This window comes from Numida meleagris, chromosome 7 (genome assembly GCF_002078875.1).
Source record: "Numida meleagris isolate 19003 breed g44 Domestic line chromosome 7, NumMel1.0, whole genome shotgun sequence".
Lineage (NCBI taxonomy): Eukaryota > Metazoa > Chordata > Aves > Galliformes > Numididae > Numida > Numida meleagris.
The window spans coordinates 26,435,721-26,458,755 of NC_034415.1; the positions used below are offsets into that span (position 1 = coordinate 26,435,721).

At 37.2% G+C, this 23,035-nt stretch overlaps 1 protein-coding gene across 3 annotated transcripts in view; it reads right to left on the bottom strand.

Annotated features, from left to right (window-relative positions):
* OMA1 (OMA1 zinc metallopeptidase) overlaps window positions 1-23,035 on the bottom strand; it is a 53,467-nt gene that overhangs the window by 29,858 nt on the left and 574 nt on the right. For 2 of the 3 annotated variants that reach the window (XM_021405313.1, XM_021405311.1), the window contains exons 2-9: window positions 22,450-22,849; window positions 21,788-22,016; window positions 20,658-20,831; window positions 20,463-20,570; window positions 18,707-18,835; window positions 14,849-14,923; window positions 13,184-13,333; window positions 5,534-5,917 (exon numbers count right to left, since the gene is read on the bottom strand). In XM_021405313.1, the coding sequence (XP_021260988.1) occupies window positions 5,747-5,917; window positions 13,184-13,333; window positions 14,849-14,923; window positions 18,707-18,835; window positions 20,463-20,570; window positions 20,658-20,831; window positions 21,788-22,016; window positions 22,450-22,829 (1,416 nt within the window). In that variant the 5' untranslated portion in view covers window positions 22,830-22,849 and the 3' untranslated portion in view covers window positions 5,534-5,746. Of the gene's footprint in view, window positions 1-5,533; window positions 5,918-13,183; window positions 13,334-14,848; window positions 14,924-18,706; window positions 18,836-20,462; window positions 20,571-20,657; window positions 20,832-21,787; window positions 22,017-22,449; window positions 22,850-23,035 lie in introns of those variants that run through there. The other variant, XM_021405312.1, reaches the window with a different exon arrangement.

Sequence of the window (23,035 nt, forward strand, 5' to 3'; positions counted from 1 at the left end):
AGGAAGGAAGGAAGGAAGGAAAGAGGAAGGAAGGAAGGAAAGAGAGAAAACTACCAATTTTCCAGCAGAGGTTTTCATTCTCTGTGGCCCTCTGGTTAACCTAAATGACTTGAAAAGATTGAGTGCTCTTGGACAATATGAAGAGTCTGTAAGGAAATCTGCACTAGAAATTTGGAGCTTCCTATAAGTTCATAACATTTAGAATTTTCAGCAACTTCTGTTACTGATGTATGTACCACCTTACACTCTTTTTTTCACACTGACTTGCACTAGCCCTACTTTTGTGGCTTCGGGTGAGTTTTCTACATAGGATCGTGCAGAAAAGTTCAGCATAAGAGCCTAAGGGAAACAGGAGGGCCTTGACCATGACACCACTCATGAAGTAGAAAACTACCACCTCTTATCATTTATTTGTGTGCAGTTTGAACTGGAACTGCTGCTCCAGACTGTCTGTAGTTGTGTGTTCTGAAACAGTTGTCTTCAGCTAAAAGACTGGCAAGCTGAATTCTACAAAATAAATGTGTTTAGTGTGGATTTTGCGATCTATCACCCAAAAGTGCTGTCTGCTGGTAGAGTTTTTATCAAATTAAAATGGAGAAGACAACCATAAAACAAAAAAAAAGAATACTCATCTCCAACAAAAAGAGAGAGTGCACTAAAGTCATTATACAGGTGACCAAGTTACACGTCAGGTTTCTATCAGCTGTTGTCTCACCGTACATTGATTATGATTTGCTAATTAATCCAGTATTGTCAGAATCACATTTTTAATTGAAATATACTGTAGAATGTCACAAAAGATTTAGAAACACCATTTTTAGTAGGTGTTAGAAACACCATTTTTAGTAGGTGATGGATATCAACAAATTATAAAAGATTGCTTGAAAAATATCTATGCTTAAAATATAATGAATATTGTGCATTTCCTTTTCAACAGTTATGCTGTAGTCAATGTATTATAATTGAGCTCTACTGAATTACTTTCCTAGTGGATAAATACTGAACACGCTGTACTGTGAAGAGACATCATGTAATGTATACTAATTAAGCCATTATATCTGTAGAGAAGATCGTATCTGAAATATCAAATTAGCAGGAATTAAACATCTCAAAGGATTAATGAAATGTTATGGAGCCATTCACTTCCAGGTCAACAGGTTCAATTTCAGCCCAGTTTAATAGTTATAATGAATTTATGTGCTAGAGATAACAGTTCTCTGTATCCATTCATGAATCAGTGTAAGAGCCCCTGGCTCATACCAAGAATAGCAGCCTTTACCAGAACAAGGTAGCCAGAAATAGTATGCTTGGCCCGTATCTGGCACGGAACCTTAGGCTCCATGAGGTCAGGTAATACATTTAGTGGATGCCTGCAAAAAAACTAGGTGGCAAGGAGGGAGACAGAGACATTCAGTTCTCTTTACAGATCTGCCAGCAGTCACCAACCATATCAACAAGCTTAATGCAGGCAGAACATTCTAATCCCTCTCTTTTACTTGACCCTAGAGTCTGACTCTGCTGACACATTCCTCTCTTAGCAGCCCATGCTTCTTCTAGCAGAGGTGTATGCAGCACAAGAAAAAGACAGGGGAAGGAAGAATTATAGCCAACTTTTATGTAGCTATCTTAACAGGTGATGCGACAGCAGACATTCAGCAAACCTTTATCTTTTGGAGGAATCATGAATTTGAAATTCTCACCTATTTTAAAATTAAATAGCCACTCTGTCAAAAGATTTAGGCAACAGCTTCTTAGTGATGATGGGCAGTAAACAAACAATAACCCATTCACACATAAGAGAAGGAAGTTAAGAAGTAACTACATCAAGAACAAATAATCTTAGCTAAGTATGCCTAAAAGGTCCATCCAACTTCTGCAGATACGAAGTGAAAGATGACAAACTTCATAAACATAACTATCTTCCTTCCAAAGCCTACCAGTTTACTTGGCTTTAAGTAAATTGGCTTTGGACACAAAAATATTATGAGATATGCTACAGTAAGCTAAGGAATGATTCAGAATCACAGTTCTAACTTTCCTACCACCATAACCTTAGAGAGCCTCGGTATCCTCAATGAAAGCGCTGGAAAGTTCAGTGATGCAGGTATTATGAAAAATTTAAATAGCATTTATGAGGTGCTTCAAGGGATCTAGAAATGCAAGTTATAAATATTAGTCCTTACAGAGGGCTACTAAGCCACGCTACAAAATATGGATTAGAATTCTAAAGAAGCCACAGTGTTACTGGCAACAGAATCATCTTCTTCTGCTACCTCTATTACCAACCATGTTTTGTCATGATCCTGCCCCCTGAAAAGCTCTCAAGATCTGGAAAAAAAACTAAGAAGGAATTTCAGAAGAGAGAATTTTAATGGCAGCCAAATAGCTAACAGACTACTACACTGGAAATACTTTGTCAACCAGAAGTACTGAGATACCACCACCACCACGGTGAAAAAAACAACACGGAGGCAGCCTACGTAGCATATGGAAAAAGTGTAAAGCTTGCAAGATTGTTCTCTTTTTAATGACTACAAACAGAATTCAAGAACAAAGAGCATCTAACAGCTGTTTGCTTTTCTGGCACTTGTGTATTTCAAATTAGAATACTAATAAAGTAAATATGACAATCCAAAAGCTATAAGGAGCCATTCTTATTACAGGACTGTCTTGTATGTACATCCCCAGCCCATCATCTCTCAACGCTCCCACTACAGTCAGTGCACTAAAAAATTCAGTACACTTTGTACTATATACTTTATCTTTCCACAGGAAGCTAGCAAAGTACAGAATGCAGTAATGACAGTCGAAGTGTTGATACATTTTTACTGATCCATATAATCTTCTGTCACGTTAGCTACTGTTGTCCCTCTTGTATGATATGCATCCTTCAAGAAGTGCATTCCTTAAAATACATTCCTAGGCCTAGTTTTCCTGTTACACACCAAGTTACACAAATGCAATGTCAAATTTCTACAGATTATCAGACTCTGGCAACCACCATATTTCCTAAGGTATATGTTCTGAAACGATCTTCATAACAACTTAAAGGCATTACGTGATCCCCTATTTTAAAAGTGCAACTTTTACGACAACTTCTCAAACTTTTGGAATGCAACATTTAGATTAAGTTTTATCTGCTCAAGGAAGAAAAAAGAAAATACCTAAACAATGTAGGCAGATGCAACATACATTATTTAATAAGAGTACAAGAAAAAAGTACCTACCAGGAGGTGAATGAGCAGAAGGCATATCATTTGAAAAGAGAATCAGGAAGAAGAAACTCGTCCAAAATCACAAGTGAAAAATATTACAAGTAATTCAATATGTAAAGGAAAAACCTGAAATTTTCAACTTCCCATTCTGAACAGTAGGACTTTAGTACTTTAATGTAGTCGCTCCACTCTGTGTTTGTGTGTGTGTTTTCACATGGACAAGTGAAAGTAAGGCAAGGAAGAAGAGAGACACCACTATCATTGCAAAAAACGAACAAGCCCACTGTTAGTCTCTCTCAAAAACTTCTCTCTCCCATCACCACAATCATGGCTACAAGACCATTTACATACAAATTTTTTAAAATCTCCCTTGGTGAGCTTTAAAATTTCATATGTATTTCAGCCACTTAAAACAGACAGTAGAAATATGAAACTCGTGTAGTTTCTTGCTTCATCTTGAACGCTATAAAAACTCTTCTATGCTCTCCTTAGTGCAAATGGACATAAACATCAAGTTGGATGTCATCCAGGAGCCCTGGATAACAAAACAAGGTTTGACACAGGAGCGAGAGAGAGGCAGTAGCACTGGGGTCTTGGTGTTGCAGTATAAACTGTAAGGTCCACAGGGAAATCTAAATGCTGTATTTTTCTGTTTACCTTCAGGTGACAACGTCCAAATGCTTTAACACATCACCAAACGTCTGTTACAAAAACTCCTGTCACTAAGAATAAAAATGGATGGATGAATAATGGCCAGGCTGGACCTTCCGTCTCTTGCCAGTAGGATTGGGCAAAGATTTTACAACAGCTTGTAAGCAATATGCTGCCAATCTAGACCTATATCATCAGGCCTACAATCATCAGCAGTCAACATTACAGATGTATCATCTTACCTCTGAATAGAGATGTGCTAGGCAGCTGCTGGCATTTCTCAAAGGACTCTGAGTCATCAGCTGATATCAGGAAAGAAATTACTTGTTTCACAACATTTCATCCAACCATATTCACAGACAGCAATGAATAGATTGCTTCCTTTTAAAAAAAATTGTGTTCTGATCAAATTCGAGAAACACGACAAAGTTGGCCCCTGCCATATATAAGAAAAGAATATTTCAAAATGCAATACCCTGTAAAACATTGTGAATGTTCCCTCCACGTAAAACCCTGCCATAAATGAGACTGAGTTTTCGTTCAAAACAAAATGAATCAAAACAACAACAGCAAATATGTGTGAAGGGATAAAGGAAAGGGATTTTCCATTTTTTGTTTTCACTCTCTGCTGCTTCTTTCTGCATCTTCCCATAAGAGGACATTTGACATTTTAATCAACTGCAAAGCAAGGATAACTCAAACAGTTGCAAATAAACATTAACATGCAGGCTACACAGGGTAGTCCATCACAAAAGGTAGAACTTTACCTATATTGTGCACATCAATCACCACAATATACAAGGTGCGGCTTCAGCAGAGGCTGGAGGCTTTTCTTCTTGTTGCGTAGTTGTGGTTTTTTGCATTTTTCTTCTTTCATTTTTTAGATGCCCAGCATCAGATGCTGGCTCCTGAGGAGTAGTCACCTTCTAGGAGAAGGTACAACTGCTAAAGCTGTGTAGTCAAGAAGCCTTGTTGTATTTGTCTACTACCTAACATAATTCCACATAAGCTATCACTTCTGTACAAAGTGATATATCCAGGTCAAGTATAGTGGCAGTAAAACTGGCCTCTGGTGAGGCACCCTGATAATTTAAATGATAACACAATCATCCTTGCAAAGCATTCTAGGGGCTACAAACTGCAGATCTTATACGTAGTATTTTAGAAGAAAGACCTCCTTGAAAATTATTTCACTTCATTTTTAAATTGAAATTTTTGCAACCCATTCAGGTTTGCTTTGAAGAAAAATGTTGAATTAATCCATATCCTAGTACACCTTAGAAAGAAACAAAATCCCAGCAGTAAATCCACCTAATTAAAGTGGAGGTGTATCTAGCCCATAGGCTATTACTGCATCTCAGCTTAACATTTTTAAACATCCTATATGTGGAACAGGCAGTAAGCTCTCATCATTATTTCTCAAATGAAGCCGAACAGATCTAACGCAAATTAAAGCAAGATAAACCAGACAACTTAAGTGATGAAAATTACACATTTTCCTCTGCTTTAGGGACACTTCTGGCTCATCTGTCCTCTGATCAAGGTGAGTCTGATAAAGCTGAAAATTATACTGTGCAACTGGATTGTATGAGATTATCTTTCCCCTGAGAAGTGATTTATTTTAGTAACCCTTGATGAATAAGAAACTTTCTGCTCCAAAACGATGCTTCTTGTGTGGGCATGGCTCCTTTATTGCTTTGAGTGAGAGATCACATAAAAGAAACATAGAATATGAGCAGCTAGATCATCTTTACGGTTCAAAGACAAATGCGCCCTAAAAGATAGACCTTCAGGGACCGCACGCTTCATAAAATGGAAAAATGATCATAATCAGTTTGTAGGTTTAACTGCAAAAGTTACTGGCATGTCTTCTGTTTTTTTTAAGTGTGAGGAAAATCCAGTTTTGTTTTTGAGAGATCTTGATTTGTAGAATTTTGTGTTTCTTGAGCTTGACGTGACTCCAGGAGGTGCTGCCTGTTAAGTTTGAAAACGAGGCGAGGGTCAGGTCCAGAAAGAGATGGGCAATTGCAGCGCTCTCTTATTTTAAGAGCCTGTGAATACATAGGAAAACAAATGAAGCTCATTTAAATAAGATAAACTAAAGAAAGGTTTCAGTCAGAGATTTGGCTTTCCAGCAAAGTCTGCATTTTCATATAAAGCTTAGCAAGTATAAAATTGAGTCAGAATTGTTACTTTTCAACAGAAATCAAGATTTCCTGGGAAGAAATGTATCTTTTAATATTGTAAAACAATGCGGGGAAAAAAAAAAAGAATGAAAAATGTCTCCCAAGGAATGGATGCTCTAGATGGTGCGTCATAAATAAGCACAAAGTTGTCGAAGTATTTTGCGTGATATTTGTGCACATCAGTCATTTTTACTTTCTAATTTATATTCATATGTAAATTGAAATGACTGCATACTTCATTAGATATGTTCCATGATTGAAGTAATTACATATATAGGTATCTGCCTTAAAAAAAAAAAAAAGAAAAAAGAAAAAGAGGGAAAAGTCTCCAATAATATAATGGACATTTAACTGTTGGACAGAGAGATCCAAGATGGTTGATCAGTATAGGAAAGGTCCAGTTACAAAAAGCAATCTCATCTTCAAGAAGCATTTGAATACTTCTGCCATGTGTTCTCAGAAAAGAACGTCTCTAGAATGTAGGAATGTATCTGGATTAAAAGAAGCACTCCGAGACCAAACTCTAATTACTCCTGCTTGCTAAATAATGAAAGTAATACAGCTTCCATTTTACCGATTAGAAAGTAAAGGCACAAAGGATTTGAAGGATTTCCCAGAGAATCAAAATCCATTAGTGCAGCCACATTCCCTCCAGCTCTGTGTTCTGGCCCACGGATCATTTTGCCTTAGAGGCAATATGAGAAAGGTAATGACAATCAGTGGATGAATCATCTCTCAGAGGAATCGTGCAGAATTGCTATAAAGCAGTATAAAGATAGCTGTTTTAAAAGATGCTTAAGTTGGCGTTCATTCTAATGAAGCTGAACTTATTTAAGCTGTCTGTTTGAATGGACTTCTCGTTTTAAAGATGACAGTGGGTACCAAACAAACCACTCTGATGCAGTGCTTTCCAATAGGCTGTACACAAACCTTCCAGCATCCACGGATTCTCCTACAACAGCCATATCAACCAACCAAGTAATGCAAGCTTCTGTATATCATATAGAAGAACATCATTACATGTAGAATTTTAGAGCATTCTGTGTTTCAGCAAAGAACTATTTAAGATTTACAAATAAAACACCAAGGCAAAAAATTAGCCTGCTACTTATCATTACTCAGTGATCACCTGTGGGACAGTAGTTTTTATGCAAGGTTCATCCTATCTTAGCCTCGATCAACAGCATAACCTACTGACAACTTTATTTTTAGTCCTTTCATGGAAAAAGTTCAAACATGTATTTCATTCCACTTCTCTTCTTAACCATACAATTTTTGAAAAGTAATGGCCATATCTGTCCCCAGTCGTAGCCAGATGTCTCCTGACACTTCTATGGACAGTTATCAGAAAGCGTGTATTGATTCATTCATTCTGAATGGATTAAAGAGGAAGAAGAAACTAAGAGTTTACATAGGAGTTCTAATGATGAACTGAAAAAAAAAAAACCAGTGGAAAATCTGCTTTATATACATCAGATTCTGTTGAGACACCACCTGTGTGTCAGTATTTGTGCATCATTTAGTAACAATTTGGTACTCTTTCACAGGAAACACTGGGAATAGCTTACTACAGCAGATTATTAGATGGAGGAGCAGAGCTTTTACATTTCTTTATATGAAGAGGTACAAAACATACTTCTCCCTTAGTATAGCAAACTAATAAGAGTTTGATTTAAATGGCTAGAAACAAAGAATATAAAGGCAAAAACTGGTTTGAAAATGAGATGCATTCCAAGAATGCGTCTTGCTGAAACGCAATATATAAATTACTGGATGCATAAATCTGGATGAGGCACGCAAATATTCCTCTTGTTAAATTACTCTTTCAAAACCCAGAAATAAAGCTTTCAGTATTTGTTTTTTTCCTACAGGGTGATAGTTCACCCAGGCACCAAGTGTAACTATACCGCTGACCAATTAAATTCTGCCTCACTGACCAATTAATTTCGACGTTTTTGATAAACCAAGAGTTTCCTCTTGTTCTCTTCCAGAACATAAGCTTCTGCAAGACTGCATTAATGTCAGACAGCATTATTTAAGGCAAATGGAAATACAAAGATTTAGGCTGTATCCTGGAAAAGGGCAGCATAATCTTCTTTTAAACTAATTTAGCAATTGTAAACCTCTAGGGTTTTTGTTGTTGATGTTGCTGTACAGTGCCTGGCTCATTTCCACGGTTTCACTTAGCTAAAATACCGAAGTCATGGCAGCAAAGGTTCAAAACAATACTTCAGAGTTAACACTTTTAGTCTGTGGAAGTCTGTTTTCTTGCTATATATAAGGCTGTCAAATGGGAAAGAAGGCAGCTATTCAACACCATCAACCCACATGCCATTAAAAGCCTACAGTTATGAGAAGGAAAAGTTACGGCGACACATCATCTTACTGTTAAACACAGTTATGAGGACACATTCTAATGAAAGCAATCTTCTTATGTATGTTTGTGCCACGAAGCGTTCAACCTTACTTAGGTATTCTTTCCCTGATTCTGATGGCTATTTTGTTTTGTGCCAGTAACAATATAGCATCACTAACGTAGCAATAACTGGCCGAGGAGCTTGCAGCACATTTTTTCTGAAAGACAAAGCAGCCCAACTGTATTTTCAAAAGCACTCTTAACTTCAAATCCTCAAGTAAACTGTTTTCTGTCAGTTTGGGCAAGAGGAGAAAGAAAAGCATTCTTAATAAAGCATACGCATATCAATTACAATAAGAAAATATTTCATTGATTATGCACTGACAAGAGTTCTGAACAACAAAGAAAGAACTGAGACAAGGTAGAGAGTGCACAGATGCACCTGAGAATTAAGAGCACTGTAATTCTATTCTTCAAGATTAAGAAAGATACACTGCTGTTCAGAATAAAGACCACTTGCATGCTTACTGCTTCAGAAGATATCAAATAAAATATCAAAATTACTGCCTGTAAGTAGTAAAGGTGATTCTGTTTTTCATATCAATACAACTGAAGTCACCTCCTGCAATGTACTGCAGGAGAAGAAAAAAAAATTATTTTGAGCTCTTAGTACTAATCCTACACCACTGTCACAGGTAACCAGGCTAACTGCACCTTGATCCCTTACAGAGTTCATCCTACTTCATAGTCCATCAGCTTTCTCAGCACCAAACTCACATCATCTCTCGTCTGCAAGCCTGGCTAAGACTTAAAATCTCTTTGTATTACTGGTGATTACCTTAGTGGGGCTGAATTCTGCTCTGATCTTGCAATTCTGACAAAAGTGAAAGAATACCAATAGCACGTGGGGGAATAAATTAGCCAGAAAAGTAGAGCTGCAAAATGAGTTACAATTAGCAGGCATAGAGAAGATAACAGGCTCTATAAATGAAGTAGCATTACAAAACTTATTAAAAGAATGGATAGATTTCTTACTCGATGGAGAAGAAAAGCAACAGGTTCATAGTGCTCATACTGCAAATCTTCCACTGCTTCTTTTGGCACAGAAAAGAAAAACTGACAAAATATTTAACACATTTACGGAGACGACAGAAACACAGGACAGCAATTTTCATTTTTTGTTTTGCTTCAGGTTTTTTACAGTGATTGGACTTAATATGCTGTAGTACTAGAACTGCCTGAGGTATTCATCAAATCATTAGCAAGGGGTAAATATGCCATCCTCTTTCTGAAAAGAAAACAAAATAAATCCATCTTCAATACTCCAGAAGACACTTACTTTATTCCCCATTCTGCTAACTACACAATAGGAATAAATGATAAACAGTCTATATGGATTTGATAACAACAAATCTTGCCAAAGTAAATTAATTTAGTTTCTTTCTTTTGGCAAGTTAGTTGCCCTGGCAAACAAAAGAGAAGCAGTAGAAATGACACGTCCCAACTTACTAAGACTCTTGAAATGATCTCAGTGTGGTATTTCCACTAAAAACGTGTTAGAAACAGGAGTTAAAGCGAATCAAAAATGGCATGTGAGCCAACAACACGATGCCAAAAAAGCAAATGCCATGTCAAGATGAATTTTTGTGTCACAGGCGAGGCTTAGTAGATAACCTTCTGCTTTATTCAGTATAGCTGAGGCTCCAGCTCATGTACAGTGTTCTATTTGGACAGTGTACCAGGAAAAGGGCAGACAAACTGCAGTGAGTCAGAGAACATTACAATAAAAGGTTCAGCAATGAACCACAAGATCCTTTAGCTGCTCTCTGGCTCTATGATTTCACGATTTTTCTCTCTAGGACAATGATAAGCATCCTTCCCACTACTACAAAATCATGCATTTTATTTTCAGGAAAAAAAAAAAAAAAAAGAAAATAAGCCTTCACTGAGTATTTCACCACTTTCCATGTAGGAAATCTAAGAGACCCCAGTTTCCTTTTGAAGAGGGTTGTCATTTGGCTGGCATATTTTTTTCTCCTAGCATACAAACCAAATTGCTCCCTATCTGAGGGGGAAATCCCTTACAACCTTGATAAATCTTCTTAATTTTCTTGATTTCCTTTCCAGGAGACAGCCACTTTGCAGCTGTTTATAGTTGTCTATTTACTAGTTCCTCAGTTTGGCTGTAGCTTGCAACTTGTTCAGAAATCCAGATGCAAGATCTTTAAAACCCATTTGATTGCTCCCTGTCTCTTAATTACGTGAAAAGAGAATCCTTGTGATATTGCTGCTTTAATTTACATTTCCTGAGACTGTTAAGTTGCCTCATTGAGACAAGCCATTTCATTACCTGAAGAAAAAATTTTCATTTTATATATTCACAGTTTATTGTGAGCTTGAAGTCTGTAGAGAAACATCTGCATGGGCTGATAAGACCAAAAACTTGCCTCTATTTCCCTCAGCTCTGGTAGCTGGTTGCTCTGGTAGCTGGTCTAAGAATACATATAACATTGTCCTAAAAAACATTTCAGCCTCAAAGCCATCAGTATAGAAAACACAATATCTATATCAGTATCTTTAATAAAAACTGCTCTGCTTCACTCACATCTTCAGAGGAAAGGCAGTTTCAACTGAAGGAATATTCAAAACCAAACACAAATGTAAAACTAACAGATTGATTTTTTTTTTATTTTTTTTTTAGGATTCAAATTTTATGATGGGTCTGATGCTGAGTCTAAGTAGTAGTTTCTTCACAGAGAGATTTAAGAGGTCCTTTCAGATATCCAGCTTCTCCTCCTGGGTTCTGAACACCTACTGGCTATCAATATATGGTACACAAAAAGCTACTGACATTGAACAATAAAGCCCTGGAATTCCCTTTAAATGCCTGAAATCCAGCTTCAGGAAGGCAGCTTTCAAAGAAACAGGGAGTCAATGCTTCAGACAAGAAGCCTCCAACAATACTTCCACATACTTTCTTTCATTTTTATTCCACTTTTGCAGTATCAGCCTCACTTACCCAGTCAACTTCTGTTAAAAACAGGAAGCCTTCTTCCCTGCTTTTATTATCCTACTCCAAAAAAAGGTTCAAGGCAAAAGCCAAATGGAAACATCTCATTCTCAACTATCTTTTGGAAGATTTCCTAGCCTCCACTGCTCCTGCAAGGAAGAGCAGTAATAAGCAGACAAGAAGTTGCTCCACCTGCTTAACTACAAGGGATAAGACAAATAATAACACAACTGCTAGGACTACACAATTGTTCATTTCTATAACTTCTTCACTCAGTCTTTGTGTGGAAAAGAAGTAATTTATTTCATTACCGCTTTAGAAGCCAGTCAGTAATTGTATAAAAATAAAGCCTCTCAAACCCTCTATGCTCCATCTAACCAAAATGAAGGCTCCACAAATGTATATCATTCTCCGTTCAGCTGCTCTTAAGTGGCACAGAATTCACAAAAATATTCTCACAACCCATTTTTGTTAAGTATAGAATTTGTGTATGTTAATTTGAAATATTCAGTCTGGCCATTCTCCAGCCTCCTACACTTGATCTCCGTTTTGATTTATGCCATCATTTAGATTATTTACTGCATTCATTCTCATCAAAAGATTCAAGAAAATCTCTTCTCCTTTGATATCAGTAAACACCTCAGCATTTTAGTGCTCTCGCTACCCATAAATCTTCAGCTGTCCTTGCAGCTTGGAGTTAAGAAAGGCATTAAGTGGCTGGGAATGGGAAAACAAAAAAAAAAGAGGAAGAAAGAAGAAGAAATTTCTTGGTTATGAGGGAGAATTTCCAGTTACCATTTAGATTGTTGAACAACAACGCTGCTGCCAAGTGTACAAATACACACTAACAAAACCAAACAACAAAAAAACACTCTAGGCCAAATATCCATATTGTTTTCCTGTAGTAAAAAAATGAAAGAAGACCTGCTTAAATAAATAGTAAACAAACTGAGATCACTCAACTTGGAACTGTTCTCACATATAAAATTAGCACTTGGTTAACAGCAGAATTTATGCTTAAGCTACCAGTGAGTAACACACCAAATTAAGAAAGTCTCCAAGCAGCCATGTACTTGCCCATCCTTTGAGATGAAATCTGAAAGAAATTACAGAACAGACTGCAGACTGAGAGGCAATTGTGTGAATTAGCTCCATTTCCTTAGAGTGGGGTGAAGTTTGCTCCCCAGTGTGATGGAACAAAGACATGAGATGACTGTAAATTCTACAGACCTATCATAACTAGGGCCATTAAGAAATCTACTGGGGATCTGACATTCTTCTCAGGCACTGTTATGCAAGGTGTGTCCAATTCCACATCAGTGGGAGAGAGAGGATAGGATGGAGTGTTCTCATTCTCACATCCTTGGGCTAGCTACCAACGTAACAGGAGGTAAGACAGTGCTGAGACAGTTTAGGAAACCGGCTTAAAATCCGCCTTCCAAATTTGCTTAAAAGGAAAAAGAATTAATGCGACCTGTGTCATTATCACATCTATATTATAGGTCATTAAAAACCAGAAGTATTACAATTTGATTAGAAAGCAGGAAAAAATCACTAGACTGAATTACATTTTACCCGTATTACCCTGATTTTTATTCATTTAAGGAAATTATCAAGAAAGTTGAGATTTTTATGATAGAAAATTTCTGTTTGGGTAAAGAGAAAGATAACTACGATGCTAAAAAATGAGCCTGTCAATTAATACCAGACTAATTCTAGCAGCTTTCCTCAGAGGAAAAGGTACACGTCCTTCAGCTCTGCTCACCTCTGGAATAAGCCGGTCCAAGTGCTCAGCTCTATTCTCGTGAGAAGGGTGCGTGGAGAGCCATTCTGGCAACTTGGGCTCTCCTTTAATGGTTTCTGCTAATTCCATTATTTGCCAAAATACACTGCTTGCTCTTACATCAACACAAGCCTGAAAGCAGAAAGAAAATGTTTATGCCGCTGTTTTTAAGGCTATACAACGCAGATATTGAATCTTAAGAGAAATCGTAGACTCCAAAAGTCGATGTCTATTTAGAATAGTTTATCTCAGGCAAAAGACTGTTCTGAAATACCCCACTAATCCTCACCCAGCTGCTAATTTCACACTATGCTTTCTAGACAAGCACTAGTTATCCATTTCCACCGATTTCAGAAAATACACAGGGAGAAATTTATAGTCCAAAATAAGAAGTGATAATAATTTATATGTAACTACCTCCAAAAACAAGCTGCAAAGGCTGTTCTGTATGCAATTAAATTCCCTTTACAAAGAGTGATTTTTTGTAATTCACAACAGGCAAAAGTAGCAATTCTGGAGAGAACAAGAACTCTCCTATCTCCCTCCATATTTAACTATAGATAGTCATGGACCAATAAAAACTGCATTTGTAGCAAACTCCTTTATACTCAACTTTAAGCAGAGAGGAAAAAAGGCTTCTTGCATTAGTTTCCATTTCTTTAAGAGAAAACGATGACGACTTACAGGATAAGAAGATTACTCCTCCCTCACTCAAAAATAAATGAGTGGTTTTTTGTCCTTTCAATTTTATTTCTTATCAATTACTACAAAAACTGTAACTGCAGAAATAGGGAAGTGCTGAGAAAGCTCTTGGCTTGTTTCTTTCTGGTAAACTCCTATAACATCATTGCTGTCAGAAAGCAGCAAGTTACCCACACAGCAATTTTGGTTTTCCACGGATTGTCTTAGTTCCCTGGGTGACTTTCAACTCTAAACAAAGTTTCAGTCCCAGAATCGAAGTTCATTTTAAAAATTCTGCCTTGAACAAACATTAATAACTAATAAGGAAAGGAAATTAACCATATGAAATATTAACACTAGATGGTGCTGCTCTCGTAGATCTCTAACACAACAGTTACGTAGCTCTACTGCACTTTGCTAGAACTGACTGCTCTGTTTAATTTAGAATTACAACTCATGGGGACAAAAAAAAGCACCTGGAAAATGAATTACAAAAAGAGTCATTTCTTTGCAAATTTGTCTTATTTTAGCAAGGAAATTTTCATGGCTGAATTTGGATTAAAACTTTAAATATCCAAAAAATATTGATATACTTCCTTAACCAACAGCAGTCACAGAAATTTCAATGTCTGAAATTTTACTGTACTGTTATGACAATAGATTTGATAGATCAGAATATTTTTAATTGCACTAAAACATAGTAAAGCATTCCTCAGAAGTTCTTGCAAGAGATGGTAACTAAGTGAAAGGCAGAAGTTCAAAGGACAATTTCTATTTCAGTAAACCATTTAATATAACCTATTTACATAAACTCACTGTTTGCCTTTCTCCTCTGTACAGTGTGCCAAGAGGAGAACAAACAACCACACAGTTTACCTCGGTATGAAGTGTGAAACTCCCTCTGGTTATAATGGAAAATGAAAAGTGTCCGTTCAGTTGGTAATAAAACAAACCAGTTGTAGTTACCTTTGCTGCAAACTGAAGTCCCACCTTATCAGCTTCAGCCTCCAACGTTCTGCTGTACGGTCTATCAAACATGAACTGCAAAAAAAGCACACTGGAGCTCTGTGTCATGTTTCTGAATGCATAAAAGCTGAAATGTCATAGCTGTTTTTCTAACCTTCTCATAACAAGTGGTGTTCATCTACCATGTTTCCATTGCACGTGATCAGTATTAATTAATTTTTCCTAACATAATCTTTAATTACATTATATATAATTCAGCTTTCCTATTTTCAGTTGATATTAACTCAGATTATACATACTTCCATGGCTCTTCTCATCAGCCAGTGTCACTGCATTTTGCAGGGGTCAAGGAGTTAACATCAACTCTAAATGAGTTGATTTCAGATATTATAAGCAGAAATATATTACTGATCATGGTTGCATGAAAGACTCAGAGTCAGAATAAATAAACTGATTAGGCACAAAATGGAATTTTCTCACTTTGCCTTTACTGACATTAAAATTTTAGATGTAGCAACAGTACGTAAAAATATCCAGTGGCTTTTTAATTATGGTTTACCATGCAATGCACATCACAATAAAAGCCCACTGTATGAATGCAATCCAACATTTTCATGCAGACCTCTCTCCTTTGCCACGATTATCCCTCAGCATAAGTTGCAAACTGTCCTTGAGAAATTTGACTGGAAGAAAAGACACAACCAACTACTCTCCTTATTTCTAGGTTATGACAATTTATTAACAGGCACAAAAAGACAGTGGTAGCTTGGTCACGTTGGTATTTATTCATAAAACCCAACATCTTCCGGCTTGCATAGATTTGGGTTACCCTGTCCTAGTTTATCAGGTTATAGTAAAGGCAAATTAGGATTCAAAAAACAGCCTTCTCCTGCAGAGATAAGCAACAAGTCAAAGCATTCTGATCTATGTGCCAACTAGGAAAAAAACAAACCAGGAGAGTAAGGATGTGCCATTCTAATGAAGAAGAAAAGGTTGCATCCACTCTTTATTTAGTCAAAGAAGCAGATCTTCCTTACACGTTCCAGGAATAAAAAGAACTGTTAGATATGAAGAGCACCAAAAGCAGTGGTGCAACTTTTTGAGTATATAAAGATAGCAGGAACTCTTTCTTAGGTAGTACAGGCAGTTTTCCTTTACCAGGTCAACAATAAATGTATAGTCAATCAGAGCTCATTCTCTACACATTTACCCAAGCCAAATATTCTGTTAGAAAATATTAAAAGAGGAAATATTGAGAAGGTCACTTTCTAAGCACTCACCTTCTTACACACCTTGAACACTGCATATATATATATATATACTGCCCTGAAAAGTACTCCAAGTCTACAGAGGCAAAGATGTCCCTGTCTAGTGTGTCACATAATCCTTATGGACTACTTCCCAGTTAGCCAGACAATTATTTTTCATTTTTGTTAATTGTTAATAATTCCCCCCAAGGGAGAAACAGAGCCTGGAAATAGGCAAGATGACTACCCAAATCACCAACTGAAACAGAGATTTGCACAAGCAGGCAGTTTTCTACTTCAGTTACAACCACTTGTGATTTTTCTTCTCCAGGAGCTTTAGGACAATTTAAAGTAAGAAGTTGAAGAACTAGGAGATTGGTGATCTGAATGCATGTGTAACCTAGACAGAGACTTTGGACAGCAAGAAGATGATCACAAGATCATTATTTTAACTCCTACCCCTCAGATTTAATTGTGCTTACAATTAAGCAGCAGGGTACTCGTTACCCGCATCCCTAAAAATGTGCACAAAAATATGGTTACACTCTGAAAAATAAATACAACATTAGTGAATCCCTGGTTAAGGAATTACCTATGCTGCAGACCATGGAAACAAGGATGACATCTGATGATGCCATTCTATGATTTCAAGATAAGTCAGCGTTGTGTCCCCATCTTTGCTACAAGTACAGTGAGCTGGGATGATCAGGCACTGCCTAACTGCATCTGGAAATCAAAGATCATCTGCCACATCTGCTGGTCGAAGAGAACAGTGAGTGTTTCACTAAAAGCCAGACTTCTCGAGATTCAGAAATCCTTGGCTGCACACACAGGGATAAGGGAGGGTGAGTAGTTCACCGAAATGGAAAAGTCTTTAAGGTGCCCAGCTAGTTTAGGAAACTCCTATTCTCTGGAAGAAGTCTTGTGTGAAACCTGCTATTCTCAAATACTTCACCAAGTCGCTGTTTCGATTGCAGCAAATGTCACTGAATCACTGTGTTAGATTCATCAATGACTAAGTGATGATTAAGTGCTGATTTGATTATTAAGTGATGGTTAGGTGCTGTTAAAAATCTTATGATCTAGTTGTCTGATTTACAATTAATAAATTCAAAGTGCTGCTAAACCAAAGCTCAGGAGAAACCTATTTGTGACAAGGAAAAAAAAAAACAGACATGGTACTCATGGGTGAGTAGCAAACTAGAATTCCTATTCAGCATATTTTGTATATGGGATAGAGCGTTGCCAATATTAATCACTTATTTATTCAGTATCACATGTGGATGTACATGTGGATAGGTTTAATTTTATTTAAGGTAATTCTGACCAGTGCTTTAAACCAGGACACTACTGGACTGTATCCTGCATGCACCAGATCTACTATGGCAGAACTGTGACTTAAACCCAAATTACCCTGGCAACAACTCCAATCTACAATAATATTAGCTGCGTAACCTAGGAGTAAAGATCCAATGCAATACAACCCAACCCTAATGCAAATGCAATATAATGGAATGCAACACAACCAAGTGAAATGCAATCGAATGCAACGCAATGCAATCCAATGAAATGAAATCCAATGCAATGCAACCCTAGACCTCACAGGAAATTAAATTTGCTGTTATGAGCAGTCTCAGGATTGGCTCACACTTTGCTTCTTCCAAATTCAGCTCTTCAAAATGGCGGCTAGCAATCATCAGCATATTGGTTTCTTAGCTACTTGTACAAATATCCAAGCTCTTTAGATGTAATTTAAGTTCACAATCCACATCTCTATCCATTAGCATAAGAACTACCAGACAGACTGGTTAGGTTTGAGTTTTTGAAGAACTGAGTGTAATAGTAGGAAAATCATCAAGAGAAGTCAAAGAAGCCAAAGAGCACTTTCATTGCATTCCAGATTCCAGTTTTATATTATAAGCAAAATCTCCTTTAAGAAAAAAAAGGGTGGTTTGTTCTTTTCTTAATAAAGAAAAAAATTGTATGAGTAACTGTCCAGAAGACGACAGTAAATTAGACAGCAGGGAAAAAAACAGCACCAAAGAACATGAATGTTACGTTATTGGAGATAAGCTGTCTGAAAAGTTTATTTCACTACGTTTTATTATAGTATAGTTTCTACTTTAAAAGAACATTTAGAGTCTCAACTTCCTTATCTTGAAAACCTTTAGCAATGAATTTAATGATACTCTTTCCATATATTTCAGTTTGCTTAGAAACAATTTAGCAACAATTCAAGATAAAAACTTCAGCATCTATTAAACGTGAGACACATTTCAAAAAGACCTTCATTTAACTTAATTGGCAAGCAAGTGCTAAGGGCCCATGCAACTAAATCCAACCATTTAGGGAGATCTACAGTTTTTCAAAGTGACAAATGAGAGTATACATCAACTAAAGCAGATGCTTATTTCTAAAAACATATTTCCTCCAAAAACATCCTGCATGTTTCTTCTTGTTTATAATCTTTCTCCTCTTGCTTTTTTCCCCTTTTGTACTATTTAGAGATACTAGCCCCCCAAAACTGTCAGTGCTCTTCCATGAAGGATAACAATGTCAGAAACAGATGTATTCAAGTAAACTGTATGAAATATTCCACAGTCATTCTTACCTCCTGCAACTTGCTCTGGATCCGCTGGCCAACAACCGCCAATATATCGTGAGGACAGATGGCCCAAATCATCGTGAGAAAGATGAGGGATAGGAAATCCAAGAGGTGAACCAGACTGGCTTTCTCAATCTGAAAGAAAAAATGGTCCAGTTTTCATTTGTTCCTGTTCAAGAGATTTGTTGCCTTTTTTTTTTTTTTTTTCCAGAAGACAGTTACTTTGAAAGCGCTGTAAAATAGCCAGGTTTCCTTCTATGCAGGCACAGGAACAGGGCAAATACAAACTCCTGTGCATACACAAAAAAAAAAAAAAACCTGAAAAAAAACCCCACCACCACCACCACCCCAACAGAACAGCTGGATACAAGGTACTTTCAGTCTGGAATCCACACTAACTACATATTTGTTCCTGCAAGGTGTATATGTTGCCTGTCTCCCAGTCTGAAAGATTCAAAGCCTGGGATAAGATGATGGCTGCATGTAGACACAGTTCTTTAGTAAAAAACCCATGAAACAGTTTGAAGGGAAAACCTATAAAAAGACCTAGAAGACTGTTGTTTACATTACCTTGGGATGAGATAGGCATCATTCAGACAGAAACACAAATGTTATTAGGGGACAGCAAGTAGATCTACTTTATACATTTAAAAATATATATATATATATTTCCTGTTATGTCCTCCCAGTTTCAGAAGGTGAAATTCTTCCATTTTTCAGACCTCCGTTTGACGTGCAACAAATTGATCTGAGCACTGATGAGACAGATTCTGCCACACTTTCTGTCAGGTCAGTGACACATTGCAAGGTAAGCTGTTTTTATTTCTAATAGGTTTAACAAGTCTAACTTGGCTCAACCGAACCCAAACAACTACGATGTGAACATTGCTGATCACCCCAGATCACACAATTTGCAGTAAAGAAGTTCTCCTGGATTTTCACTGATTTTCAAAACACATTTACCAGCTTCCAGATTCCTTTTGCAACTTAATCAGGGTAAGTATGATTAAAAGTTTCTCGTTACGGCTTCTCAAACTGATGTATGCACAATGGATGTAGGGTTTTTTTTTTTTAAAAGAGAGAGACTGAAATCACTTTGGAGGCAAAACAGCACCTTTTATCAAATCACCCCAATCCAGAACAGCATGAACCATAATTCTATACCATGCTCTTTTTTCACAGTTGAACCTACAAAGTACAACAAAATGGTTACTTCATTCCTTCATGTTTAAATGGCAAAGAACTACTCATTTCAACACACGAAGGATATAAAATAATTAAAGTTGTGAGATTAATTATCTCTAAACGCAGATTCAAGCTCTAGACGTTCTCGAGTTTTGCATCCCATAACTTGGTGCTACTATAAGAACAGTACTGCACACAGACAAAAAAATCATGAATGCATGTATGAACAAGTCTAGGAGCAACAAACTGAATTGCTGATGCCTCCTTACCTCTATTACAGGAGGAGAGACATCTACAGACTTGGTTCTAAATGACTTTTAAGAGCGAGCCATAATCCATCCATCCAGCTATGAAAAAGCCAAGCAAACCCAGACAAAATCCACAGTGGCAGACATTGAACTACTACAGACAGGACTTCTGGTAGTTATGTACTAGGTGAGCAACAAGAATATACTCTATTGAATACTCTTTCAAACTCAGTTTTTCATTAATTAGAAAGTCACGCTGAAATTTTGCTTGGTAGTGAGAGGAAATATTTTAATATAATGAACGTCGTCTAAAATTCTTAAATACTTACTGCGTGTTCCAGCACAGCATGAGCTATTTCATGTCCCAAAATGAAAGACAGCTGATGAATATCAGAAACTGCATTTAGCAATCCAGTGAAAACAAACACTTCACCATTCTGCGAATAAGAAAATTAAGTAGGAGACATGTAAATAAAATGCTGTTTTAATATTGATAATAATTTTGGTATTTAGGTTCAACTCACTGGAAGCACAAAAGCATTTACTTCTGGTTCATCTACCACATGGATAGTCCAGGTGAGTGCTGAGACCTGGGGGATGTCCTTATTGCTCTCAGATAAATGTCCAACAACTCTCTTCACAACCTGATAGCGTGCATCTGTCTCAGGCAACATTTTGCTTTCGTACTTCTCCATCCACTGAAACAAGATTTGATTGATTGCCATGCAGAACAAACACACAGTAAATGACTACTTGGTAAATCAGTTTAGTGGCTACGTACAATTCCATTGTAGCTATTTTTTTATTCATTTTTCTTTCATACAGCCCAAGCTGACATATTACAGATCATGCTTTCAGATACACAAGCTAAGAATAAGATAGTATAAACTTACTCCTGTATCTGGCATTTCCTCATAGACACAGTTAAGCTTAGCATCAAAAATTAGCAAAGACTTCTATATCCTGAATTCCCATTAGAATTTATAATTTCTCTATACCTCTATATTTCTGTCATAACTTGTAAGTTGGACAGACTTATACAAAAGATGTAACAGAATACATCCTATGGTATCTCACATTCTCTATGAAACAGGAATAGAGTAACACCTGCATATGGCTGGATTGCCAGATTTCACTGACACTAGTATAGCAAGTTACAGAACTCAAAGTCACAGACGTTAGAACAATGGGCAAACAAAAAGAAAGCAATTAAAGAAAAATGAATAGATTAAAAAAAAAAACTATTAGCTATGTTTTCCCCTTTTCTACTGGATTTTTGTATTTACTGTACAATAACACTGCTATAAATTTTTGCTACCGACCTATAATGCGCTCTTTAACCATCATTTTTGGAGGCAAATGATCCCTGAATGATTTGCTGATGGGAAAGGAACTCTTAAAAATGGATATGAGTACAGGATAACTCTTGGGGGTGCTCTAAGGGCTTCTGAGCACAAACTGCAGCAAAGTACTACGTAATTTTCACACCTATTAAGGGATATAAGAGAATCTGATTGTCAAGAAGTGCGCCAGAGAACAGAGCTATAGTCTTTACCTAAAAATTAAACACTGCTAAACGTGTTTGTCCTTCTCATCATTAAAAGATAAAGCATTAGGACTTTCTGAGTATCTTGATTTTTCTTTAGAATCTTACCATAGAATATTCCATCTGTGACAGTTGTTTCAAATGCTCCTTTCCGAACACCAGCAGTCTGGCACGTCCAGTGATGGGTGTCTCTTCCAAGTGAGTAAAATAAAACACGACAAATAAAACTCCTAAGCTACTGACACCCAGGAGTATCTTCCATTTATTTTTCCTCACACTCTCTTTAAAGAGCTCCCGTTTACTAGGAGGAAGTGCCTTCCACCATTTTCTTATGCTCCTGTAAGACACAAACACTGGCAACTTAGGACATAGCTAGAAGGAGGTTGCTGGAGTCTGTTGTTGCTCTATTCCCTCCTACATTCTCACCCTGTGAGAGCTTAAGGAAGGTTATTTTCTACTTGGGCTCCTACTTGTCTCCCTTTGCCCCTTCTCACAGGAAGAGGAGGAAATGCCTCTTAGTGTCTTGGTCCATCTCCCTCTGCCATGTGTAGGTGAGGAGTAGAAGGGCAAAAGATACATAAGAAACAATTCCTTATTGAGCAAACTCCTAGCCTAGGCTTCAGCCCTGCAAACCTTTGCAAAACTACTACAGTGAAAACACTACAAATAAATACACCTACCATTCTTCACAAAGAGATTCAACACATGTGCATGCCTTTGCACAACAGGGCCTTACTCTAAGAGAGAGAGAAAGCAAGATCATATTTTACCTGCCAACAACGATAGCAAATAGCTTCTGAACTGGTTTAACAATAATCCAGAAAAGAGGAAATGGTGCGGCCTGAAGCGATGGCGATGTGCGAATAGACCTGATGATCCGAGTGTTCCCAGCAGAAAAATGATTTGGGAGCGGCCCTACAGAACTGATTTGGAGGGATGTGATCTTCTCCCCCAGCAACCGAGGAGAATGGAAGCAAAACCTTCTGGAACTGTGGTTTGCATTCTTCCATACTTCTGTATTAGGGACGTTTGAAACACATCTCTGTCCTGGACCAAGACAGGTTCTGTTGCAGTCTTTTGTTTGGGCCAAAGCCAAGCGAAAGAAAAGACAGTTCCTTCTGAGAAGCTTTAAACCACAGATGATACTCATAACCTCTTTGGTTGGTTTGCCTGAAACAAAGGGGGAAAAAAAAAAAAAAAAAAAGACGGGGAAATAAGTATTAAGAAACAGGAAACGCCCCAACAGGAAATTGGGAAACATGACTTCCCTTCATCTGAACAGATACTACGTATTTCTTTGCCCACACACAAAAAAAGTTACTGTTATGGAAGTCACGACCCTGCTGCCAGCTGCAA